This window comes from Toxotes jaculatrix, chromosome 11 (assembly GCF_017976425.1).
Source record: "Toxotes jaculatrix isolate fToxJac2 chromosome 11, fToxJac2.pri, whole genome shotgun sequence".
Taxonomy (NCBI): Eukaryota; Metazoa; Chordata; class Actinopteri; family Toxotidae; genus Toxotes; species Toxotes jaculatrix.
This window is the reverse complement of record NC_054404.1, coordinates 1,174,632-1,194,384: the sequence shown is the minus strand read 5'-3', so window position 1 is coordinate 1,194,384 and position 19,753 is coordinate 1,174,632. Positions and strand designations below refer to the sequence as shown.

General features: G+C 44.5%; 2 protein-coding genes across 4 annotated transcripts in view; both read right to left on the bottom strand.

The window, feature by feature from the left end:
• znf365 (zinc finger protein 365) overlaps positions 1 to 10,280 on the bottom strand; it is a 33,217-nt gene extending 22,937 nt beyond the window's left edge. The window contains exons 1-6 of one of the 3 annotated variants that reach the window (XR_005894892.1): positions 10,150 to 10,280; positions 8,003 to 8,676; positions 7,517 to 7,826; positions 7,201 to 7,372; positions 7,033 to 7,082; positions 3,616 to 6,693 (exon numbers count right to left, since the gene is read on the bottom strand). Coding sequence is in view for 2 of the 3 variants with exons in the window: in XM_041049589.1 (XP_040905523.1) it covers positions 6,468 to 6,693; positions 7,033 to 7,082; positions 7,201 to 7,372; positions 7,517 to 7,826; positions 8,003 to 8,666 (1,422 nt within the window). In the remaining variant the exon portion in view is untranslated. Of the gene's footprint in view, positions 1 to 1,045; positions 6,694 to 7,032; positions 7,083 to 7,200; positions 7,373 to 7,516; positions 7,827 to 8,002; positions 8,677 to 10,149 lie in introns of those variants that run through there. The other 2 variants (XM_041049589.1, XM_041049590.1) reach the window with 2 other exon arrangements.
• A 409-nt stretch (positions 10,281 to 10,689) lies between these two features.
• Positions 10,690 to 19,421, bottom strand: sult6b1 (sulfotransferase family, cytosolic, 6b, member 1). Its single transcript, XM_041049696.1, has 7 exons — positions 19,044 to 19,421; positions 14,709 to 14,821; positions 14,419 to 14,508; positions 13,895 to 14,021; positions 12,826 to 12,920; positions 12,361 to 12,517; positions 10,690 to 12,213 (listed from the first exon to the last, which is right to left on the bottom strand). Exons 1-7 carry the CDS (start codon positions 19,237 to 19,239, stop codon positions 12,086 to 12,088), a joined length of 906 nt encoding a protein of 301 aa, XP_040905630.1. The 5' UTR covers positions 19,240 to 19,421; the 3' UTR covers positions 10,690 to 12,085.
• Between the last annotated feature and the right edge of the window lie 332 nt (positions 19,422 to 19,753).

Below are 19,753 nucleotides of genomic sequence, written 5' to 3'. Positions count from 1 at the left end.
GTGACGCTTTCAGAAAACAGTTTTTGCTCTGCAGAGATTGTCCAACGTCAAAGCGATGATTTCACGGCCGAGTGTGTGGACCCAGAGCGTTGTGTGAGCCTCCGAGGTGACGTCAAAGCGCCGTGTTATCGTGTTTACTCTCTCCACGAAAGATCAACACCAGCCTGCTGTATTTATTTACATGCTGTAATGCAGTGACGAACCATAACATAACAAACCATCGAACATTCTGCTGTGGCCTCAAGTTCATCTCCCAGACATTTTTCCCAACACACAGATGGTTTGATGAATTAGGGAAAAAAAGCATAAATAAAAACAGACAAAACATTTTGTTTTAAAATGTAGAAACGAGCCGTTTGGTGACAGGATGGCAGCAGCTGAAGAGAAGACAAAACTCATCAAATCATAAATACGAATCACATCTAATCTGATCAGTAAGTTCACAGAAGAGTTGAAGCTGATCGTCTCTGTTCTAATGACTAACTTTCCCCAGTTCACAGACCTGCAGTCACTTCTGATGGATAAAGTACACATAATGAGATCAGGATGACGCCGTCAACATCTTCAACACCAGGACCCAAAGTTTGGAACAAAATATAAAAGTAAAAATCCTTCACTTTTACTCACAAACTTCACAGTAAATAAAAAACTATTCATCAAACTTCTTCAGCCTTAAAAAGTCTGTTAAACATCAGAGATGTAAAGAGTCTGTGAAGATGAAGAGTCAAACGTCTGATTAAATCATTACAAGAAGAAGAAGAAGAAGAAGAAGAAGAAGAAGAAGGACGGACAGACGCCTGTAAAACAGAGGAAAAGAAGCATCTTCAGACAAACTGACCAGACTGAGATCTTCAGTTTTATCACTTCAACATGTTTCTGTGTTTTCCCTCAGGATTTGGGAGAATTTGGACTTGAGAAGTCGTCACCAACGCCTGGGAAAACTGTGTTGTCATGGTAATGACTTCCTTATGTTCTCACTCAGCATACACACACACAGGGTCAGATTAACCCACTCACAGACCCTCATTCCTTCCTCCCTCCTCTGTTCATCTTACCTGTGCCCGTCTGCCCTCAGGTGATAACAGGTACAGGTAACACGGTTATAGTCTTAAGTATAGAAATAATAATTTCACATCATAGATCAAAGTTCTCTAACTTTAACCTGGAGTGAGAGAACAATTGTTTTTATAATTTTAATATGTTTACTCTCAGATCAGATCAGATAACAGCTGATGCTTTAATGATGCATGTTCATATTTCCACTTTCATTTATCAGCTGATATGAAGTGAAGTGGGGGATTTTGCTCAGTGACTGAAACTGAAACACAAAGATGTTAGAAATCTTGTTTGTTCTCAAATGTGATGCAAATAATAAACGACAAACTTACATGTGTGTGTGTGTGCAGTCATATTAATAACTGATGGCAAATACAGCCAGTGTGGAGACACTGTCGTCATCATGATGTGGGGTTTTGTGTGTCTGTGTGTGTCTGTGTGTGTGGGTGTGTGGGTGTCTGCTGATGAACGTCCTGTTTTCATCATCATCGTCACTAAATCTGGATGCTGTCACAGTTTTACACACCACGTGATAAACCTTGACTCACACACACATTTTTGTGTCACTACCAAACAAACGTTAACGTTTCCATCAGCTGTGGTTGTGTATTCAACCTGAACCTGCACAGTCGACTCTGCTGCACGAGGATCATCAGAGAAAACGAGGTACAAACATTTTCCTTCCTCTGTGTGATGTTAATCTGACAGTGATATTCCAAACACACAAACACACAAACCCACCACTGAAAAGCCTGGCGCTGGTGACCCCTGGTGGCAGCAGCAGAAAGGACAGTGTGGGAACAGAAACTCAGGCCTGTCCCCTGTCTGCCGTCACAACCACCGTCTCTGCTCACAGCAAGAATTCTGGGAAATGTTGGAAATCGGTCGGTGAAGAACAAGAAGTCGAACCCCGAAGGGTCAAAAACCAAAACAGTGTGAAGCCTGATGCAACCCAGGCCGTTTTTAAACAGTGACACCGAGTGGCTGTGTGTGGGTACTGCAACAACACCATTAAAACAGCCCGACACTAAGTTACTCTAATTGTTTTTAATATAATGTTTTCATGTTGCTGCTGTTGTGTCAAGTCCCCGATTCAGCAGTGTACAGGTGACTATGTTTCCTGTGTGTTTACTGTGTGTTTCCTGTATGTTTATTGTGTGTACACGTACAGATGATTTAACGACGGTTGAATCAAATGCAAAGTACACAATCCGATGCCAGTAATGACCAGTGATAACTCCGGTAATAATCCTGGTGTCATGTTTGTTCTTTAATCGTTATCACACAGACCGACACGTTTCAACATAAAAAGGATTCCAGGGCTTCACAGTATTGCATTTCGCACAGTGTTATACAGACTACAGAGTTTTTGAGTGAAGGCACAAAACTAGAGATTAACTTCTGCGAATGAAGTCCCTACAGACGCACATGATGAACTGAAGGATATTAAACTTGGCCGCGGAAACAGTTTTACACAACATGAAACTAACTCTATCTCTACCGACGCACGGCAACAAAGGTAGTAGTGTCATAATCAAACTGACATTAACTCCAGTTAATACTTGGTTATGTTTTCACCCACGTCTCAGCCTCTCTTCTCGCTCCGTTCCACAGCGTGCTTCCACATTTTCCCCAAAACATTTCCAAACACAGAAGTAATAAAATGTATTTTCCGGACTTTTCGAAGCCTGCGTGTGAACCCTGCTGATTGTCCAGCAAACAACACTCCCCTCAAACCAAAGCCAGCAGCTCCGAGCTCCGAGCTCCGAGCTCGAGGTTGGATTAGTGCAACTCTCCTTCAAATCCCATTCAAATAAACCTCGCTCTGCTACAAAGGTACACACAGTACAAGATAAGATAAGTACTTTGCTTTTGTTGGCTACATATGAAGCATGCTAACACGGTAACACAACAGCTACATGTGTAGTAGTAGTAGGGCTGCATCATGCATCTTCTACCACCATCCAATGACTGAGCACCAGAAACTCACACACACGGACACACACACACACACACAGTTCTGCTGCTGTTTGCATAAAAGCCTCACGACTCGAATTTAGTTTTTTCCTCAGAGTGAAACATCAAACTGTGATCAGCACGTTCTTTAAACGCCAGGTAAATAAGACACCTGGCTTCAATAAGCGGAGCAGAGCAGGTAGCCACAGGTACCAGGACTGAAATCTGCAGAGTCACAGCAGAGCGATGCTTTTCACCTTTAGAAGAATTTCAAAGTCAAAAAAACTGAAACTAACAAAACACGACTACGAGTTTCCATCACTGAACATTTTCTTATTTGTTTAGTTAACACAGAGCCACTGATTGACCGAGCTCTGTGTGTGTGTGTGTGTGTGTGTGTGTGTGTGTGTATGTGTGTGTGTATGTGTGTGTGTGTGTGTATGTGTGTGTGTGACTCCTGTGGCACCTGTTTAAACCGGTGTGTTTATCAGTTCTTGGTTCTTCCAGCTGCTGGAAAGTGAAGAGAAAGTGGGTTTTTAATCAACAGCAGCAGAAACACTCAGGCTCAGATCATCAGTGTCTAAACTCACCGAGTCTAATCACACACACACACACACACACGTCTCTGGGCAGTTTGGCGAGAAGCAGGTAATAACTGACCAAATTCATGTTGGCCCCTCAGTGTTTCAGGGCCCCTTTAAAAACTGATGACTAACACTTTATATTCAGTATATATTCCATTTAACACGTAGCATCAGGTATTAGTGAAATTCGAATATTTCAATCTGACTTCGTTAAACTGATGAAAAAAAAACAGTTCAGCATCTGGATTAAAAATATTGGCAACTTCCGATAAATTTGGAAGAAATCGTGATGGACAGCACTGCTGCTCAGTCTGAGGGAGGGTGCCTGCAAGTTCCATTCACTCCCAGTTAAAACATTTAATGACCTTATTAACGCCAATCAGAAATTTAAATAAGATCAACAAAGAAAAGAAGAAGAAGATCACGGTGATGATCAGAAGAGTCTGAGTGGAATAACCACAGCAGAGCAGCAACACACCAACGTGTGGCTTCTGTATTATGTAACTGTGTAAAGACAAACTCCAAAGCCTTGAATTTACTTGACATAATTTAAGGACTTCCCAGGACCTGCAGACACCCTGCTGAAAGAGAAAAAATGATTTGACATGATTTGTGTTTGTGACCCAGATAAATGTTCTGCCAAGTTAAAGTTCTGTCGGACTACTGCTTCCACTTGACGACATGTAATAGCTTTGTATACAAAATATCTATGAACACTGTCAACGAAACCTAAACCAGCGACAGATACACTTTACACCGAATACCGTCGTTCACATGTACATTCTTATGACTGGATGAGTGCAAAAGGACGTGTAAACAGATCGTACAGGACGATGCAGAGAGGAATGATTCTGTTCAACAAGCCGCTGGGAGTCGTTTACTGCAGATGCACTGATCGTGTTCACAGCACTGAGAGTCACTTTGGATGAAAGCGCTGACGCGACGCCGCTCGTTTGTGATCGGAGAATCTCCACCCGTTTCTGTGTGAATGAGTGCGAGTTTAAGCCTGAACGACGAGGCCAGATCCAGGTCTTAAAACACGGCACCTCTTCAGTATGAGCTATACGCTAACTCAGAGTACATTCGTTATATGTGCGGTGTCCTCCAGAGCTGGGCCACGCTGCTCCTGCATCTACATGGCTTCTTTTATCTGCTGATGTAGTGGAGGGTATTCCTGCAGTTTTCCACAGTCTTTAGCACAGAGACTGACGTCAGGGTGGAATGATTCACGCTTTCAGAAGCTTTAACTAAAGGATAAACCTGATGTTGTTCTATATTTTTAATCTATATTCCTCTTATTGTCAACAAAAGTGCCCCTGGAATTACTTGACACCTCCATCTCACCTCGATGGAGCTAGGCTAGCAGATTCCCCCTCCATCCAGTCTTTATGCTAAGCTAGGCTAACACACCCTGAATCTCTCTTTGTCCTGGACGCAGAGAAATGAAACTGGTGTCTGTCTTCTCATCTGACTCTGGCTCAGATGGAAAATAAGATGGTGGAATATTCTTCAAAACAAAAAGTGGGTAAACCTGTTGTATATACTCTTGTATATCTGTGTTTACCCTCCACTACATCAGTGGTTTAATCCTGCTTTGGCAGCAGACTGGTGGGTGACATACAGAAGGACCACGACTGCCTGGAAAAATAAAAACCACAATAAAGTATTTTCAAGTCAACAAATCTAACATTTCTCTCTCTATGTACAATTACCAGACAGTAACTGAACTGGTCCTAATGCAGTGAAACTCAACCATCTAACATCTGAAGCCTGTTTTATACAAAAGCCAAGAATTATATGCAAAGTTCATCTGACCCAGGTCTGGTGTCATCAACTTCCTGTCTGTGCTTAACCAACCAAATGTGAGCAGGGAGGAGGGTGAGGGTTAGGGTAACATACCGTCTCAGGTACAAAACATGTGCCTGACTCTGTCGTTTAAATCATTAATTACTGTTTTAGACACAGCTAATGATTTTAAAATCCACCCCATCAAACGATCGATGCCATTTAGCCTTGAAAGCACAGACAGAGAGAAGATAACTGGACTGACCAGGAGCTTTTGGGGAACCAGGCCGAGACGTGAAGGTTGGACCAGAGGAGAGGACGAGTCAGCATCATCACTGGGAACCAGTTCCACTCAGTCCAACTGCTTCAGGAAGAAAACTTCAACTTCAAACTGCCTCATGAGAGCTGAACTGTAATCAGATCTTAGATCAGTGAATACAAAATCACATTGTTTCCTGAAGTTTCTCTAAAATACAGGACGTACTGAACGCACTGAAGACTGAGATGACACATCGTTTGTTTCATTTCTCTTTCACCTCTGTGAATAAAGTGAACGTTCAGCCACAGTTACATCCTGCTGAAAACAGCCCAGTGTTCACTCTTTACAATGGTTTATTTCAGGTAAATAATCTATGGAAAAGTACAAATAACACAATAAAGTGTTGCCAATAAAAAAAAACCTTACGATAAAAACTATTATGTACTTAAATACAGTGTGATCCCAGTGTGTTGAAACAGTAGAACTGATCACTGCTTTCTGTTCTTAAACCCTGTGACAGTGCTCCAGTCAGTTTCCCTCAGACGCCTGATCTCATTCAGTATGAAGGCAAAACGTTTGTGGTCAAAACAAATGGATTCGAGCTCTGTGAGTTCACCTCAGGACAAAGTAACAGACTGCAGTGATCTAATGGAGTGTGTGTGTGTAGTGTGTTGTTTTAAATGGAAAACTGGACTGAGGAGGAATTACTTTTAAGTTTAATGTGACCTTTGCAGTACTTTTCCACAGGTTACCACGCTGGAATAAAGTCACTGTGTTCGAAGGTTTTACCCGCTGACGTCCTCTCCCTCTGGTGTCTCCTTACAGTTCTAGGCCTCGTACCCGGCGGACCGGCGGCGCTGGTGGTTCCAGATGTCGTCTCTGTGTTCGGGTCGGCAGAACAGCCTGGATGACTGGGCCAGCCGTTCCCGGTGCTCCCGCTCCCGGTCTCGTTCCCCGCCTGGTTTGGAGAACGGAGGACGGCTGCCGAACTGGGAGGAGGACTGGGTCCTGTTGTCATGGAGACCGGACGAGGACAGCTGACCTCCCGCTGACCTGGGAATGACACGTGAACATGAGCAAAGTGTAAAACACACTTAGACTGAGGTTCACACACACACACACACACACATACACACACACACACACAGAGACACACACACACACACTCTGAACAGCACACTGACAGACAGGTAATCCCTCTCCAGGGACTGAGTGGGAGGACAAAGCGTCACATGTTTAACGATGAATTAAACATGACGACAACTCAGAAATGTGACAACAACACAGGAGTCCTCATGAATGATTTACCTTCTGGCTTTGACTCAGACCAGCAGCAGCTCACCTGTTACAGCTCAGCCTGATCATGAATTCTGCGGTGACCCAGGTACTCACCTGCTTTTCGTAATTCTGTGAGGTCCATTATCAGTTTCCTGCTGGTGCTGCTGAGGAGACAGAAGATTCATGTTTTCACTCAAAAATCTGAGCAGAAAACGGTTCTTCTTTAACTCTGTGATGTGAAGTTGGTGTGCGTTTGTGTTCGTGACTGTTGTGTTGTTGTACCTTGTAGTGGTTGCACTGTGGCGGACTGCCGTTAACCTGGTAATACTCCACCAGTCTCTCGGCCAGAGCGATGCGTCTCAGCAGGTTCTCGATGAAACGCTGGATTCGAACTTTACCGCACGTCTCCTGTCGAGCTGCTGCTTCTAGAAACCTCTGGATGGTTATCACCTCCCTGGAAAACCAACATCATGTTCAAGGACAGAACATGAATCACTGTACTTCTCAGCGCTGATGGTTCCAGAGAGACGTTCATGTCAGAGACACACACCGGTTTCCCTTCAGCAGCCCACACTGGTCTAACCCGCTGCCTGCTTACCTCTCTCGTCGTTCCAGTTCATTCTCTGAGGCGTTCAGCTGCTCCCTCAGCGCCGCGATCACCATGACAGCCACGTCCACCTGCCGGCTCAACGACCTCTCCCGCTCTGCGACCTCCTGCCTCTCCTGGGCCAGGTGCTGCGAGTGAGCACGCTCACACAGGAGCTCCGTGTCGGTTTGGGCCAGCTCCGTGCTCACCTTGGCCAGCCGGCGCTGCATGGTGCTGTCGGCCGCCCGCAGGATGCTGGCCAGTCGCCGCCGCACCGCGGCCGAGGCCGCCGCTGTCTCCAAACCCGAGTAGGAGTTCTGCTCTGGTGGTTACAGGAAAGAAAATAAGATGCAACCATGACTGAAGTGTTTCATACAGTGATCACGATCACTGACCACTGAAGCTTCTCCTGAGCTGCAGTCTGAACTTAACACTGACACTGAAACAGACTTTGCTCCAAAAAGTGTAGCTTAGGTAAGAACACAAATCTGAACGCACCAACCAGGCCCAGGTCCGGGTCCGGGTCAGGGGGGGGGTCAAGAGGAGCCAGAGGAGGGAACGGGAAGTGATAGTGGTTGAGGTGGTGGTGGCCTGCATCTGACTTTTTAGTCGATGTTTTGATATCTTCCCCATTTCTGCCTCCATCTCTCTCTTCACCATTGTCTTCCTCCTCATCCTCTTCTCCTACATCTTCATCTTCTGTGACCCCTTCCTCTTCATCTTCCTCCTCCTCCTCCTCCTCGGCCTGCGTCCCCACCCCAACGCTCTGGGTGCGCCGCCTCACTGAGCTGTAGGAATGGAGGTATCCGCTGTCTCTGCTGTCACTGAGGGAGCGTGCATGAGGCGGCCTCCCCGCGCTCTGCTGCCCCCTGCGGGTCGGCAGGCTCATGTCGTGCCAGGGAATCGCCGCTGTCAAAGGGTCGGGGAGTTTCCCAGTGATGCTGAAGCCACCGGTGATCACGTCCGGCGAGCGGTACGAGTGGCGGTACTCCAGGTGGGCGCGGAGCGAAGCCAGGCTGCGGAAACGCTCCTGCTCACCGCAGCGGGGGCAGCGGAAAGGAAGGTCGCAGGAAGTGATGGAGTCAGTGCCGGCGCCGCAGGCCTGCCCGTTCCTCTCCAAGAGGAAAGAACCAGAACCTCTGGAACACAACTTCTGCTGCATCACTCTGCACCTGGAAAATGTAAAAAGAAAACTGAAGCAATTAGTCCTGAAACCATTAATCACTTAATTAACAGAAAAAATATAAATATAATTTATCAAGAAAAAACACTGAATATCTTTGGGTTGTAGACTTGACGTCTTCCTGAACTCAGGGAACTGACTTTTTTTGGAAATTTTACAGACGAAATTGTTAACTGATTAATCGTGAAAGAAAAATATGTCAGACTGAGAGCTGAAACATAGCTATTAATTTATCAATTAACAGAAACGTACTATATTACTAGATATTATTATCTTGGTAACTGATTGATCATTTAGGTCGACATCAGTCGGAAATGCCAAACATTCCCTGGCTCCATTTTCTGAAACTTAAAGATGTGCTGCTTATGTTTGTGCTGTGTGATAACATGTTTAATATCTCTGTTTTCATATATTCTGACAAACTAAATTATAAATCTGGAAAAACAGAGAAATTGATCATCATTACAGTTAAATTAAAATAAATGAAATAAATAAATAAAAACTGAGAACTGGGTGATGCTGAAAAAAAACTGGAGTTACCAACAGACTTTGTTCTGATATTAGTTTTGTTTGGTACAACATCAGTTACGATTTTTAATACGTTTTTAAAGTTTAATTCATATATGAATGTGTGTTCTGTGATTCGCTGTGAGACCAGATGTAATGTTATAAACATGATGAGGGGCCAGGGGCCTGTTACCTGTCAGCGTCCAGGGGCCCACTGTCTCCTCATCTGACCTACTCTATGGGATATCAGCGATTTATGGATATTATTTCATAATTACGATTACTCTAACTTACTGACCGGTACCTGTCATTCATTGATTAACCTAAATAACCAGGGTAACTATTAATAATGTACAGTTTGTTGTCGTCCCTCCAGTCTGACCCGAGCAGCATTGCAAAGTTTGAAATCTGTACCTGGATCTGCTGCTTCGAGTCCAATCCTCTATCATCAGCACAGACAAAGCGTCCGACAGTGGCTTGAATGATTAAAGCATAATTTCACGTTGCTCATTACATGAGTCACTGAACCTGTACGTCCTATGTGTTCGTGTGTAAACGCGTTATGTAATTCCTGTGATCAAAGACAACGTGGACGCCTGACACCACAGTGATTTACACGGAGTATGTGCGATTTTCCACCTGAATAAAAGCCAAGAGGACAGACTGGACGGCAGCGGGTGACCGGAGCAGCCAAACAGCGACTCTGCCCCCGAGTCACAAACACAACAAGCAGCACATTTTCATTTTGCACTTTCTTTTTTGTGTCTAAAGAAACCGCGTAACAGGTCGATTCCTCCCACAGGCTTTAGCCTCATTAGCCAACTCTAACGTTAGCTCCACCGGACCGCCGCTCCGCTCTGCGCGGAGAGCACGGGCTAACGTTAGCTAGCTAGCGCCGAGAAACATCCGCTGAATCATTGCGGAGCGTGACTCGGATTCAACGTGCAGCTCTTACCGGGTGTAGTTTAACGGCAGACCGTAAATTAACGTCTAACCGTTACTGTCTGAAGGTGTCATGTCGCAGATGGAGACAGACAGCAGCCCGAATGATGTCATTAATTCAACAGAGGACCAACGTCGAGTTAGCCCGAGTTAGCCACATCAGTAACAACAAGACATCCGGTCAGCCCTTTCACAATTAAACCGACGAACTTACTTCCGGCCTCAAAACAAACTCTTTTAAATTGTGCCTTTTACTCCTCCTATATCCTCTGACTTTTCTTTTAAAACACTGCTTCGGATTAATGTTACGTTCTTCTCTTTGGTACAAAAAAGGAACTAGAAAACGTTTGTTATTTTTGTTTGTTTTGTTCTCTGTGTTACAGCCTCTTTCGTTGGGTAACAGATCATTAAAGGTCCTGTGCCTCCGGTATCTATGGCAACACTCCTGTAAGCTCTTGAAGCATGAATCTGGTTTTTTGTCCCATGCATGTTATTAGACTGATTGGAGTCCCAAGCAGCAAAGATGGAGTCAGACAATCTGAGATCAGATAAGTGATCTGGAAAAAGATTTTTATTTTTCATCCTGACCGTGTACAGAGATGAAGTGTGCAGTATGTAATATACTCACAGTACAAACGGTGATTGTGCATGTTTATAATAGCCCATAATCCCATCACAGTGTTGTTTCAGCGCCACAGTTTCACAACCAGAATGAAGTGTGAGTGTCTCCAGGGTTAAATCAACCTGGGTTCATGTAGCTGCCAGAATACAGAGAATTCAGCCATTATGCGTTTTAAACAGGTGTCAACCATCAGTGAATAAAACAACCTGGGACTTAACATTCATGTGCTGAGAAAAATCTGACATCTGAGACTTTAGCTGCTCATGCGAGGCACGGCTGTCTGCCACCAAATCTTTTTGATACCACCACACGGGGCACCAAAGGATAAATCTAAGCTTTAAGAGCTGCGTATTTTGAGGTGTGTTTCACCTCCATCAGGATATTCTGTCTCCACAAACTCACAAACGGTTCCCTCAGAAACCTCTGTTCTCTTTCTATTAATATTAATTCATTATTGAGCTTTTTAAGTTTTGCTCTGACTCATATTTGAATAACTTCTAATGTTCAAGTGAAAATCTTGAGGGAAAAAAAACAATATATTAACAGTGTGTGTGTCATGTTTTGAACTCTGGTTTTATTCCCTGATATTTAACTGCACAGTGCACACAGCCAGACTTCAGGTGAACCCAAAGATGGCTGCTTGTGAGGTGGTAAAAGGAATAGTTTGACCTTTTGAGAAACACGTTTACTCTCGCTCTGGCAGAGATTGAGGTGAGAAGATCGATTCCACTCTACGACCAACCAGAAGACTGGAAACAGGTGAAACAGGTAACCTGGCTCTGTCCGGTGGTGACAGAATCCATCTACAGAATCCATCTCCATTTACAGTTGGTCATGTGTCTGACTGTTTCTTTGCTGGGGACAGTAATTAACTCGAGCGCAGCACTGACCTCCCAAAATGTCAAACTACTCCTTTAATATCTTCCACTGCAGAACTTGTAGAACTGCACATGTTCACAGATTGGAGTTCCATAAACCATAAAGCACCTTTTCCCTTCTTGCTCCTTCTCTTTTGTCTTTTTCTTCTGTCTTTCCTCGAACCTTTCACAGTGGGACTTTTGGCCCTGAACTGAGCCTCCCAGGCAGTGTTTCCTGTCAGTTTCTGCCCTGCCTCCAACAACCTCCTCTACCAGTTTAGGTTAACATGGTTCAGTGGTTGATGCCATGGTTGGGGTTACAGTCCAAACAAGGCGAAGAAGGATCTGTGCAGCGCCTGACTGAGGGGAGGTCTGTCCGACTCAGCTCAGGGCAGAAAAGTCCCCCAGACTCCTCCCCTACATACTCTCCCTTCATTTCCTTCCTTCCTCCTCACTTGCTTCCTTGCTTCCTACTGGCAGTGTAGTTGGTAGTTGAGTTTGGCTCCCAGTCTGGTTCCTGCCAGGTGTTTGTTGAAGGCCTCGTCCATCTCTTGACTCTGCTCAGGTGTAAAATGGTTCCTCCAGTCCCCGACCTCACCTGCTCAGGGACAAAAACATGGCACAGGTAAACTCCTGTATTCTGATGGACTGTCAAATGTCTTCAGATGCAAAATGATCGAATTATAGTCAGTTTCTCTTCAGTCCCACACAGAACACTCTGAAAAATGTAGAGCCTCTCAGGCACCTTTTCTGAAGATCACGTTTCCCATGGTGCCGTGGGAGTTGGCCGAGCTCTCCTTCATGGCGGTGAAGGTGCTCTCTTCTGCGATCTGCTTGACCTGAGCCTCCGTCAGGCTGAAACCAAAAAAGCTGGCGATGTGACGGATGCCCTCGCTCAGGTCCTGCAGGACAGGAAACAGAATCAGAGCCGCTACAGGTCTGTGTCAGTGAGGGAGGACTCTGAAGGTCCAGTGTGACAGATCGCTCAGAAAAATTACGGATAATGTAGAAACTATTCAGCAAAACTATGAGAAAGGAACCAGAAATTTATCAACGAATTTAAAACGTCAAAGCCACACAAACAATTTGATTCAAATACAAGAGGTTTTTGAACATTTCATATGTAAAAATGAACATGATTATAATTATTGTTTGTTTAAAGCCAACATTTTCTGTCAGATAGAAACAAAACGCTCAGTGTCTGATCTACCTGTTTTAGCTCTTCGTAGGTGACGATCATGACATTAGGGTCATCCATCCTCTTCTCCCAGGCCAAGGCGTGGTCAAAGTATGACCCCCAAGACACTACACACACATGCACACACACATATGCACACACACACAACAACAACAACAAAAATGAACCAACAAACACATCCAGCAGTGAGTGCTGAGGTCCAAAGAGGTGTAGTGGTTCATGAAACTCAGCTCTATTTCAACATACGGTCACTGTAATGCTGCTGAAACAACTGTTATAATTAACCTGAGTGTTTCAGACTTCGCCTCGGTGTCTTTACGTGTGTGAAGTGACAGGAAAGAACCAAACAGACCTTTGGTTCATAAACTGATCGGTCAAACAGATCAAAATGTCTCTGATATCATGGCCGACGGTTGTAAAATCCCTTAACTGTGAACTTTCCTTTACAGCTCCATAATCTCTGGGCAGTGATGGTGATTTATAGTGAAGCTGTCAGTTCTTTAGGTTCCACTCAGCAGAACTAATCCAGTCTAATCCAGCCGCCCTGCAGTGATATATCGGTTATAAAGATTAGAGTTAGGTTTTAGTGTTTTAGTATCATTACTGAAAATGAGTAATGACACTGAAATGATTTATTTCCCTGCTTCACTAAAACATTTATAACAGTATTTCATCATGAGTCAGTCTATAAACCGACAAACTGTCCTCCTCTGCTCTGTAAACTCACTGAGTGGAGCAGCAGCGGTTCTTTAAATCCACCCGGGGTTAAACGGGTCCAATATTTCCACAGCGACCCTGCTGAGTCGGCTGTTTACGCTGTTTATTAGCCCATAAACACAGCTGAACTCCAGGTGACGTGGGCGCTGACCCCACATCACCTGAGATTAGTTCAGACTTTCTCAAACATCATAAAACTGTCAGGAGTCAGGTGGTCGTCAGGAGGACGTTTTGTTAACTGATCATTATTTTTGGTTAGAAATGTTCTGGATGCTTTCGTTGTTCTCTCACGATTCGTTAGCAATAAAAAAAAATAACACACACACTGTCCATTTAATGCTGTTTCTTTTTCTGGGTTTCTCACCGTCTCCACTCATGAAGTTAGAGTAGAAGGAGTCCCAGGACTGTCCGGATGGGAGGACCGGGTTGTTGTTGGAGAAATGATAGAAGGAAACCAGAGTGTCTTTAGGATTCCTGAAGATCACCAGCATCTGCACAACACATACAACAACACACAATACAACACACAAAATACATAAATTATATTTCACTGACATGTTTTCGGAACAATAACAAAGAAAGGATCAGTGAGGAAGGAGAGACACGAGAGAATCATAAAATCATCCAAAAAGAAATAAATGAAAATTATGACAAATAAAAAGAAACAAACAGGGAAAAAAACTACAGACGTAACTGTATGATTCTGTTTCTGGTCTGCTTTTCTTATGGCACCATAACTACGAAATTAGATTTGAAACCCAAGATCCAGCTTCGATCGAACTCTGTGACCTCTTCACCTCCTTTACTGTTGTGTGTTTTTACAGCCATGTGAGGAGAATCCGTTTGTTCCTGAGCTGAAAGCCTCTCGGCAGAATTTTGGAAATTTACCTTAACTTTCTTTGCATAGAAGGAAGCGGGGATGTTGTCAGGATGCAGGTGAGTCCCCAGAAACCTCGGAGAGGGAGTTTTATCCATGACCTGAGACGAAAGTAAAGGAACAGCATGGAATGAACAGGGCAGTTACCAGCATTTACACAGTGCCGTGAGTTTAAGCTCCTCCACTTCTGTAAAATAAGCCAGGCTGCTGATCCTTCCCTAAACTTCACCAAAGCAGAATTCACACACGCACGCACGCACGCACGCACGCACACACACACACACACACATCCAGTGAGTACCTTTATGACCTCCGGTCCAAAGAACTCGATCAGAGGCGGCATCCTGGATTCGGTTTTCACCCCCGTGGCCTCTGCGATGATCTTCCTCAGCACCCCCACCATCCAGTTAAAACCTGCACACACATCATGTTTCAGACAGGTTGTGTTGTTCAGTTACACAAACCAAACGCTGAAGATGAACCTGAGTTACAGGGAAAAGTCATTCAAATGATGCAAAACATTTCTGTCCACAAGAATAAGCTTTTGTTTGGGTTTCATTTAAATGAAATGAGTGTAAAATCACACTTGTCTGTGTGTGTAAGTGATAATGACTGTGATAATGTCGCAACACAAGAAAATAATGGACCAAGTGAAGGTCTCGAGTCTGTGTTTGTCTCCATGAGGACACATGCTGGATTGACCTCACAGAGGATCCTGGGGTAAAAAACTTGTTGAGCACCTATTGACCCCCCCACCATCCACAGCTGTTTCAGTATTTCCCCCAGGCAGAAACCAACCAGCACTCTGGAGCTGAGCTGTTTCTGTGGAATCTGGGTGGGGCTGCTTTGAGGGTAACACCTGGCTATTTCCTGAGGTGACTGAGAATCACTTTGTGACCTGAAAATGGCATCAGGAAACAAAATCTCTGAGAAGACCGGCTTCTCACACACACACACACACACACACACACACACACACACACACACACACACACACACACACACACACACACACACACACACACACACACACACCCCCCGCAGAAAGTGGTGGAGGAGATAAATACAACAGAGCTGTAAACAGCAGCAGACGTGTTGAAGTGAAGGTCGGATTAATCTGTCTGTATCTCCCTCATAAATCACAGAGACGTCAGGAAGCCATTATCTGTGGCCGTCTGCTGTGTGGGGCTGATTTAACTGCCTGTTACATCTAAAGTGGACGTTCAGCCTTTTAAAGAGAGGCCTCCCATTGGCCAGACTGAAGGAAGGCGTGTACAGTCTTACACCCATAGATAAATAGCTCTGTTACCCCAATGTGGGCCCAAGTCCAAACGGGCCCCTATGCACAGAGATGTGGGACGGGTGTGTTTAATCTAACATTCCTCTGAAGGTGATTAACTCGTCTGTCTCCGTGTTGTCTCTCCACCAGCGAGCTGGCGTGCAAAAGCCTTTTGAAAAGTAAACGCCTCCCTGAAAAGAAAACACGTCACATTCCTCAAACGCACTGCGGCGACAGAAGGAATGTCACGCTTGTCTTTCAGTGAAACCACACTGTGAGCACTCTGTGTCTGACAGAGGACGAGATTAAAGGCTGCGTTACACGGTGGTTGTAAAAATCAATAAATCACCACCACATTTGTTCAGGTAACGGTGCAAACTTATGCCTTTCAGTGCCCAGAGCTCCTGAAACGTGATGTCAGTGAAGTGACGTGAGGAAAAGCTCACATGTTGCTGTTCAGGAGTCAGCTTTGAAATTTCATGTTAGATTAAAAAACAGCTGTGATTAATATGTGATGTGTGATTTGTTTAATCTGTGCAAAAAAAAAAACAGATGAATTTCCAAACATCCATCAGTTTTTAGACTGATCTCTTCCTTTCATTCAACCAGTTCATTTCAGTTCATTACTGTAAAAAGGAACTCACGACCTAAAACCTGCTCAGTCAACGTTTAGTCTCTTTTATTTGATGCACTAAAGAGCAGAATCTGGTTTTAAAACCAATTCATTGCTCTCTTTACAACTTTGTTCAACACTTTTGAAATGGTGAAAAGTTTAGTTTCTCTGGTTTAAATTTAGTTTCCACTGAGAAAGACACTATAGAGACAAGTGTCTCTACAGGTTGATTCTCATAGAAATGAACTGAGCGCCGTGTAAACACTGAGCTTCAGAACCGTCAGCTACAGTTTGGTTGGTACATTTTGCTGCTGCTTTCCTGTTTTTCCCGGTTTTGTGCAGATGTTTGTGGCGAGTGCTGATTGCTGTCTCTGCAGCAGCTCATCAAACTGAGTGGAAAGAAGCAAGAAGAAAGAAGCTTTTTCAGTTTTTCATTACTTCACTTCCTTCATGTAAAAATCAGGAAACATATTTGTTAGTTATTTATCTGTTTGACTGTGCTGAGAGCTGAGCTGTGTTAGACATTAGGAAACTGAAGTCCATGTTCATGTATTTGTCCTGCTCATTAGTGTCTGGACTCAAGAGAGGTCCAGATGATGATTCATTAGAGAAATGATTCAGTATTTTCAGAGACGTGCTACAGCCATTTTGAGACGAGCAGTGCTTCTCCAGCCACAGCGTGGGCTGTCAGGTGCAGTTGTGAGCACAGATTTTGGTTTTAGTCTCTGTGCAGACACGATGGTACCAAACCTGGAAACCTCACTGTGACGACAAGACTTCAGGAAGCTGCATGCAGTCACTGCAGTTCAACAAGAAAGATCCACAGACCACAGACCACAATCTTTCCTTTTTATGCGTTTGTGTTTGCAAAAGAACAAAGGAGATCCAACACGTTGATCACTGAGCTTTAGCTGTTAGCTGCTAGCTGTTTCCCCCTGCTTTCAGTCGTTATGCTAAGCTAACTGTTTCCTAACTCCAGCTCTGTTGCACAGACACAGACATGAGGTTGATATCAACCTGAACATTTTCCAAAATGTTTCACCGTTCCTTTAAAAGCACATCATATTGTCCAGTTTATTTATTTCTGTCTAATGAGAAGTTAAGAGAAACGAGAGGTCGTTCAGCCTGTGAAGGCCGAGAGCTGCATGTGTTTCAAAGCTTTGTTCTGCTGCCAAGTTGGAAACTTGAGTGAAGTATTTCCTTTGGCAATGCAGCGGCTCATTCCACAGTTAACGTGACTAATTAGGTGGTTGAACAACTTAACTTTTGATTTGGATACTGAACTTGACACTGATTTTACAGCAATAAAATACACAGAAAAAGTAAAAGTGTAAAGAGATTAATATGATTTTTCAGGATCAGTAGATTTATTATCAGTCAGTACTAATTTAAATGCAGAAGGTGGGAGATTCTTTGAGGAAGTGGATTTCACTTCAGTTTGACTCTGCACTCATTTCACTTTCACCGGTGTTACAATCATTAACATCGCTGCCAGAGGGATGGCGGTCTGAGGGCAGGGCGTGGGCAGACCATGGGACCCTGAGCGCAAACATGTGCCCCCCCCACCGCTCCTGCACAGGAGCCAGGCTGACGTGTCCCGTCCTGCTCTGGAGGTTAAGTTTCTTCACTGTCAGTCAGTTGTTCGTCATTTCCTGTTTTATTTTGACGTGCTCACCTCTCTCCTTGTTTCAGATACCTCGCTTCCTGCTCTTGTGTGTTTCCCGCCTGTGTGGTTGTCTGCTCCGCCCTGATTAGCTCCACCTGTCCCTCATTATCTTCCTGCTGGTGAGTTAAGCTTGTGTTTTCACTGCTCACAGTGCAGCTGGACTTTGTTCCTCGTCTCTCGTGTTCCTGGTTTTTGATCTCTGCTACTTTTCCTGACCTCGTCTTTGTCTGCCTGTTCCTCCTGAAGCTTTGTGGCGAGCAGAGTCTGTTTTTTAAGTTCCCGCCTCTGAGTCTTAAAACCACAGAGTGACAGAGACACGAAAACTGCACTTTGACTTTAGTATTTATTTCACACTGCAGATGAAGAGACAACATATTCTACAACAGGAAACCATCATGGAAAACCTGAACTGCAGGTTTCATTTCCTCTTTTGTTTCTGATGCTGCATTCAGATCAGTTTGAGCCCTGTGTGGAAAAATACAGCCCAGTCATTCATTTGAATGGAACCAGTTTGTTTTGACGCAGTGGAAAACGCCGGCCAGTCTCAATTTTTGCTGTGTCATTTGGCGAGGCAAGGCATTGGCCAATCAGATAAATGCAATCACATATTCCAGTTAGATCACTTTGTCACCTGCACATGTTTCTTCTACCATTTACCTCAAATTCATTTGGACACAAAACAAAATAGTTGCCAATGTAACTTTTCAGAGCTGTAAAATCCTCTCTGAGTGCTGCAAACCAGGTTTTTATCATCTGATAAACCTATAACTGCATTGATCTGTGAGTCCAGCTGTCACCTCATCAGACTGTGCTGCTCTTAGGACGGAAAAATCTATGAGATTAAATATCGGAGAGACTAAAGTCTGAGCATTAAATCACTGATCAGGAGCAAAGAAGAAACCTCAGTCATGAAGTCCCTTTAACTTCAAACAGAGGCTCTGGCCCAGGGGCCCCTGATCCCTCGGGCCCCTGGGCCTGTTTCTGGTAGGAATATTTAGTAAAATTATCCATGGGTCAGAGGTCATAGCATCGTGACAGCACATGGATCAAATAACAGTTTTGAATCACCATTACTCACCACACTTGGGATACGCCACCAGCATGATGTCATCCTCTCTGGCCTCGATGTTCTCCAGAGCCTTCAAATGCTCCTCGGGGCACATGATGCGCGGGTACAACACCCCGTTGTATCTGTACAGCTTCTCCTCGTCACTGAGCTCCTTCGCCATCTCCATCCTGGACTGCAGCTTATCGTGGAAGGGGTTAGAACTCATCCTGATTCAGCACAGATCACAACAGCAGCTCAAAGAGTCAAAGACAATAATTCAAGTGTAGCTTCAACTTAAAACACACATACACACGCACGCACACACACAAGTACAACACTCAGTGCAGCTGAGCGTCCATCTGCTGCTACCCTGAGAGTGAGTGAGCACTGAGAAAGAGGGAACGACAGAATGTATGGAGTAGTAAAAGAAGGAGGAGGTGCTTGGTGCCTCCTCCTCCTTTTACTACACACACACACACACACACACACACACACACACACACACACACACACACAGGAAATTTGTATGTGTGAGTGTGTCTGTGTGTGTCTGTGTTTGTTTATGGAGGTGTGACTGATGGGAGATGCCCGTACAATGTTCACCAGATGGGAGGTTCATGCTGACAGACTGACTGCAGACCCCCACTTTCCCGTCCACACACACACACACACACACACACACACACACACACACACACACACACACACACACACACACACACACACACACACACACACAC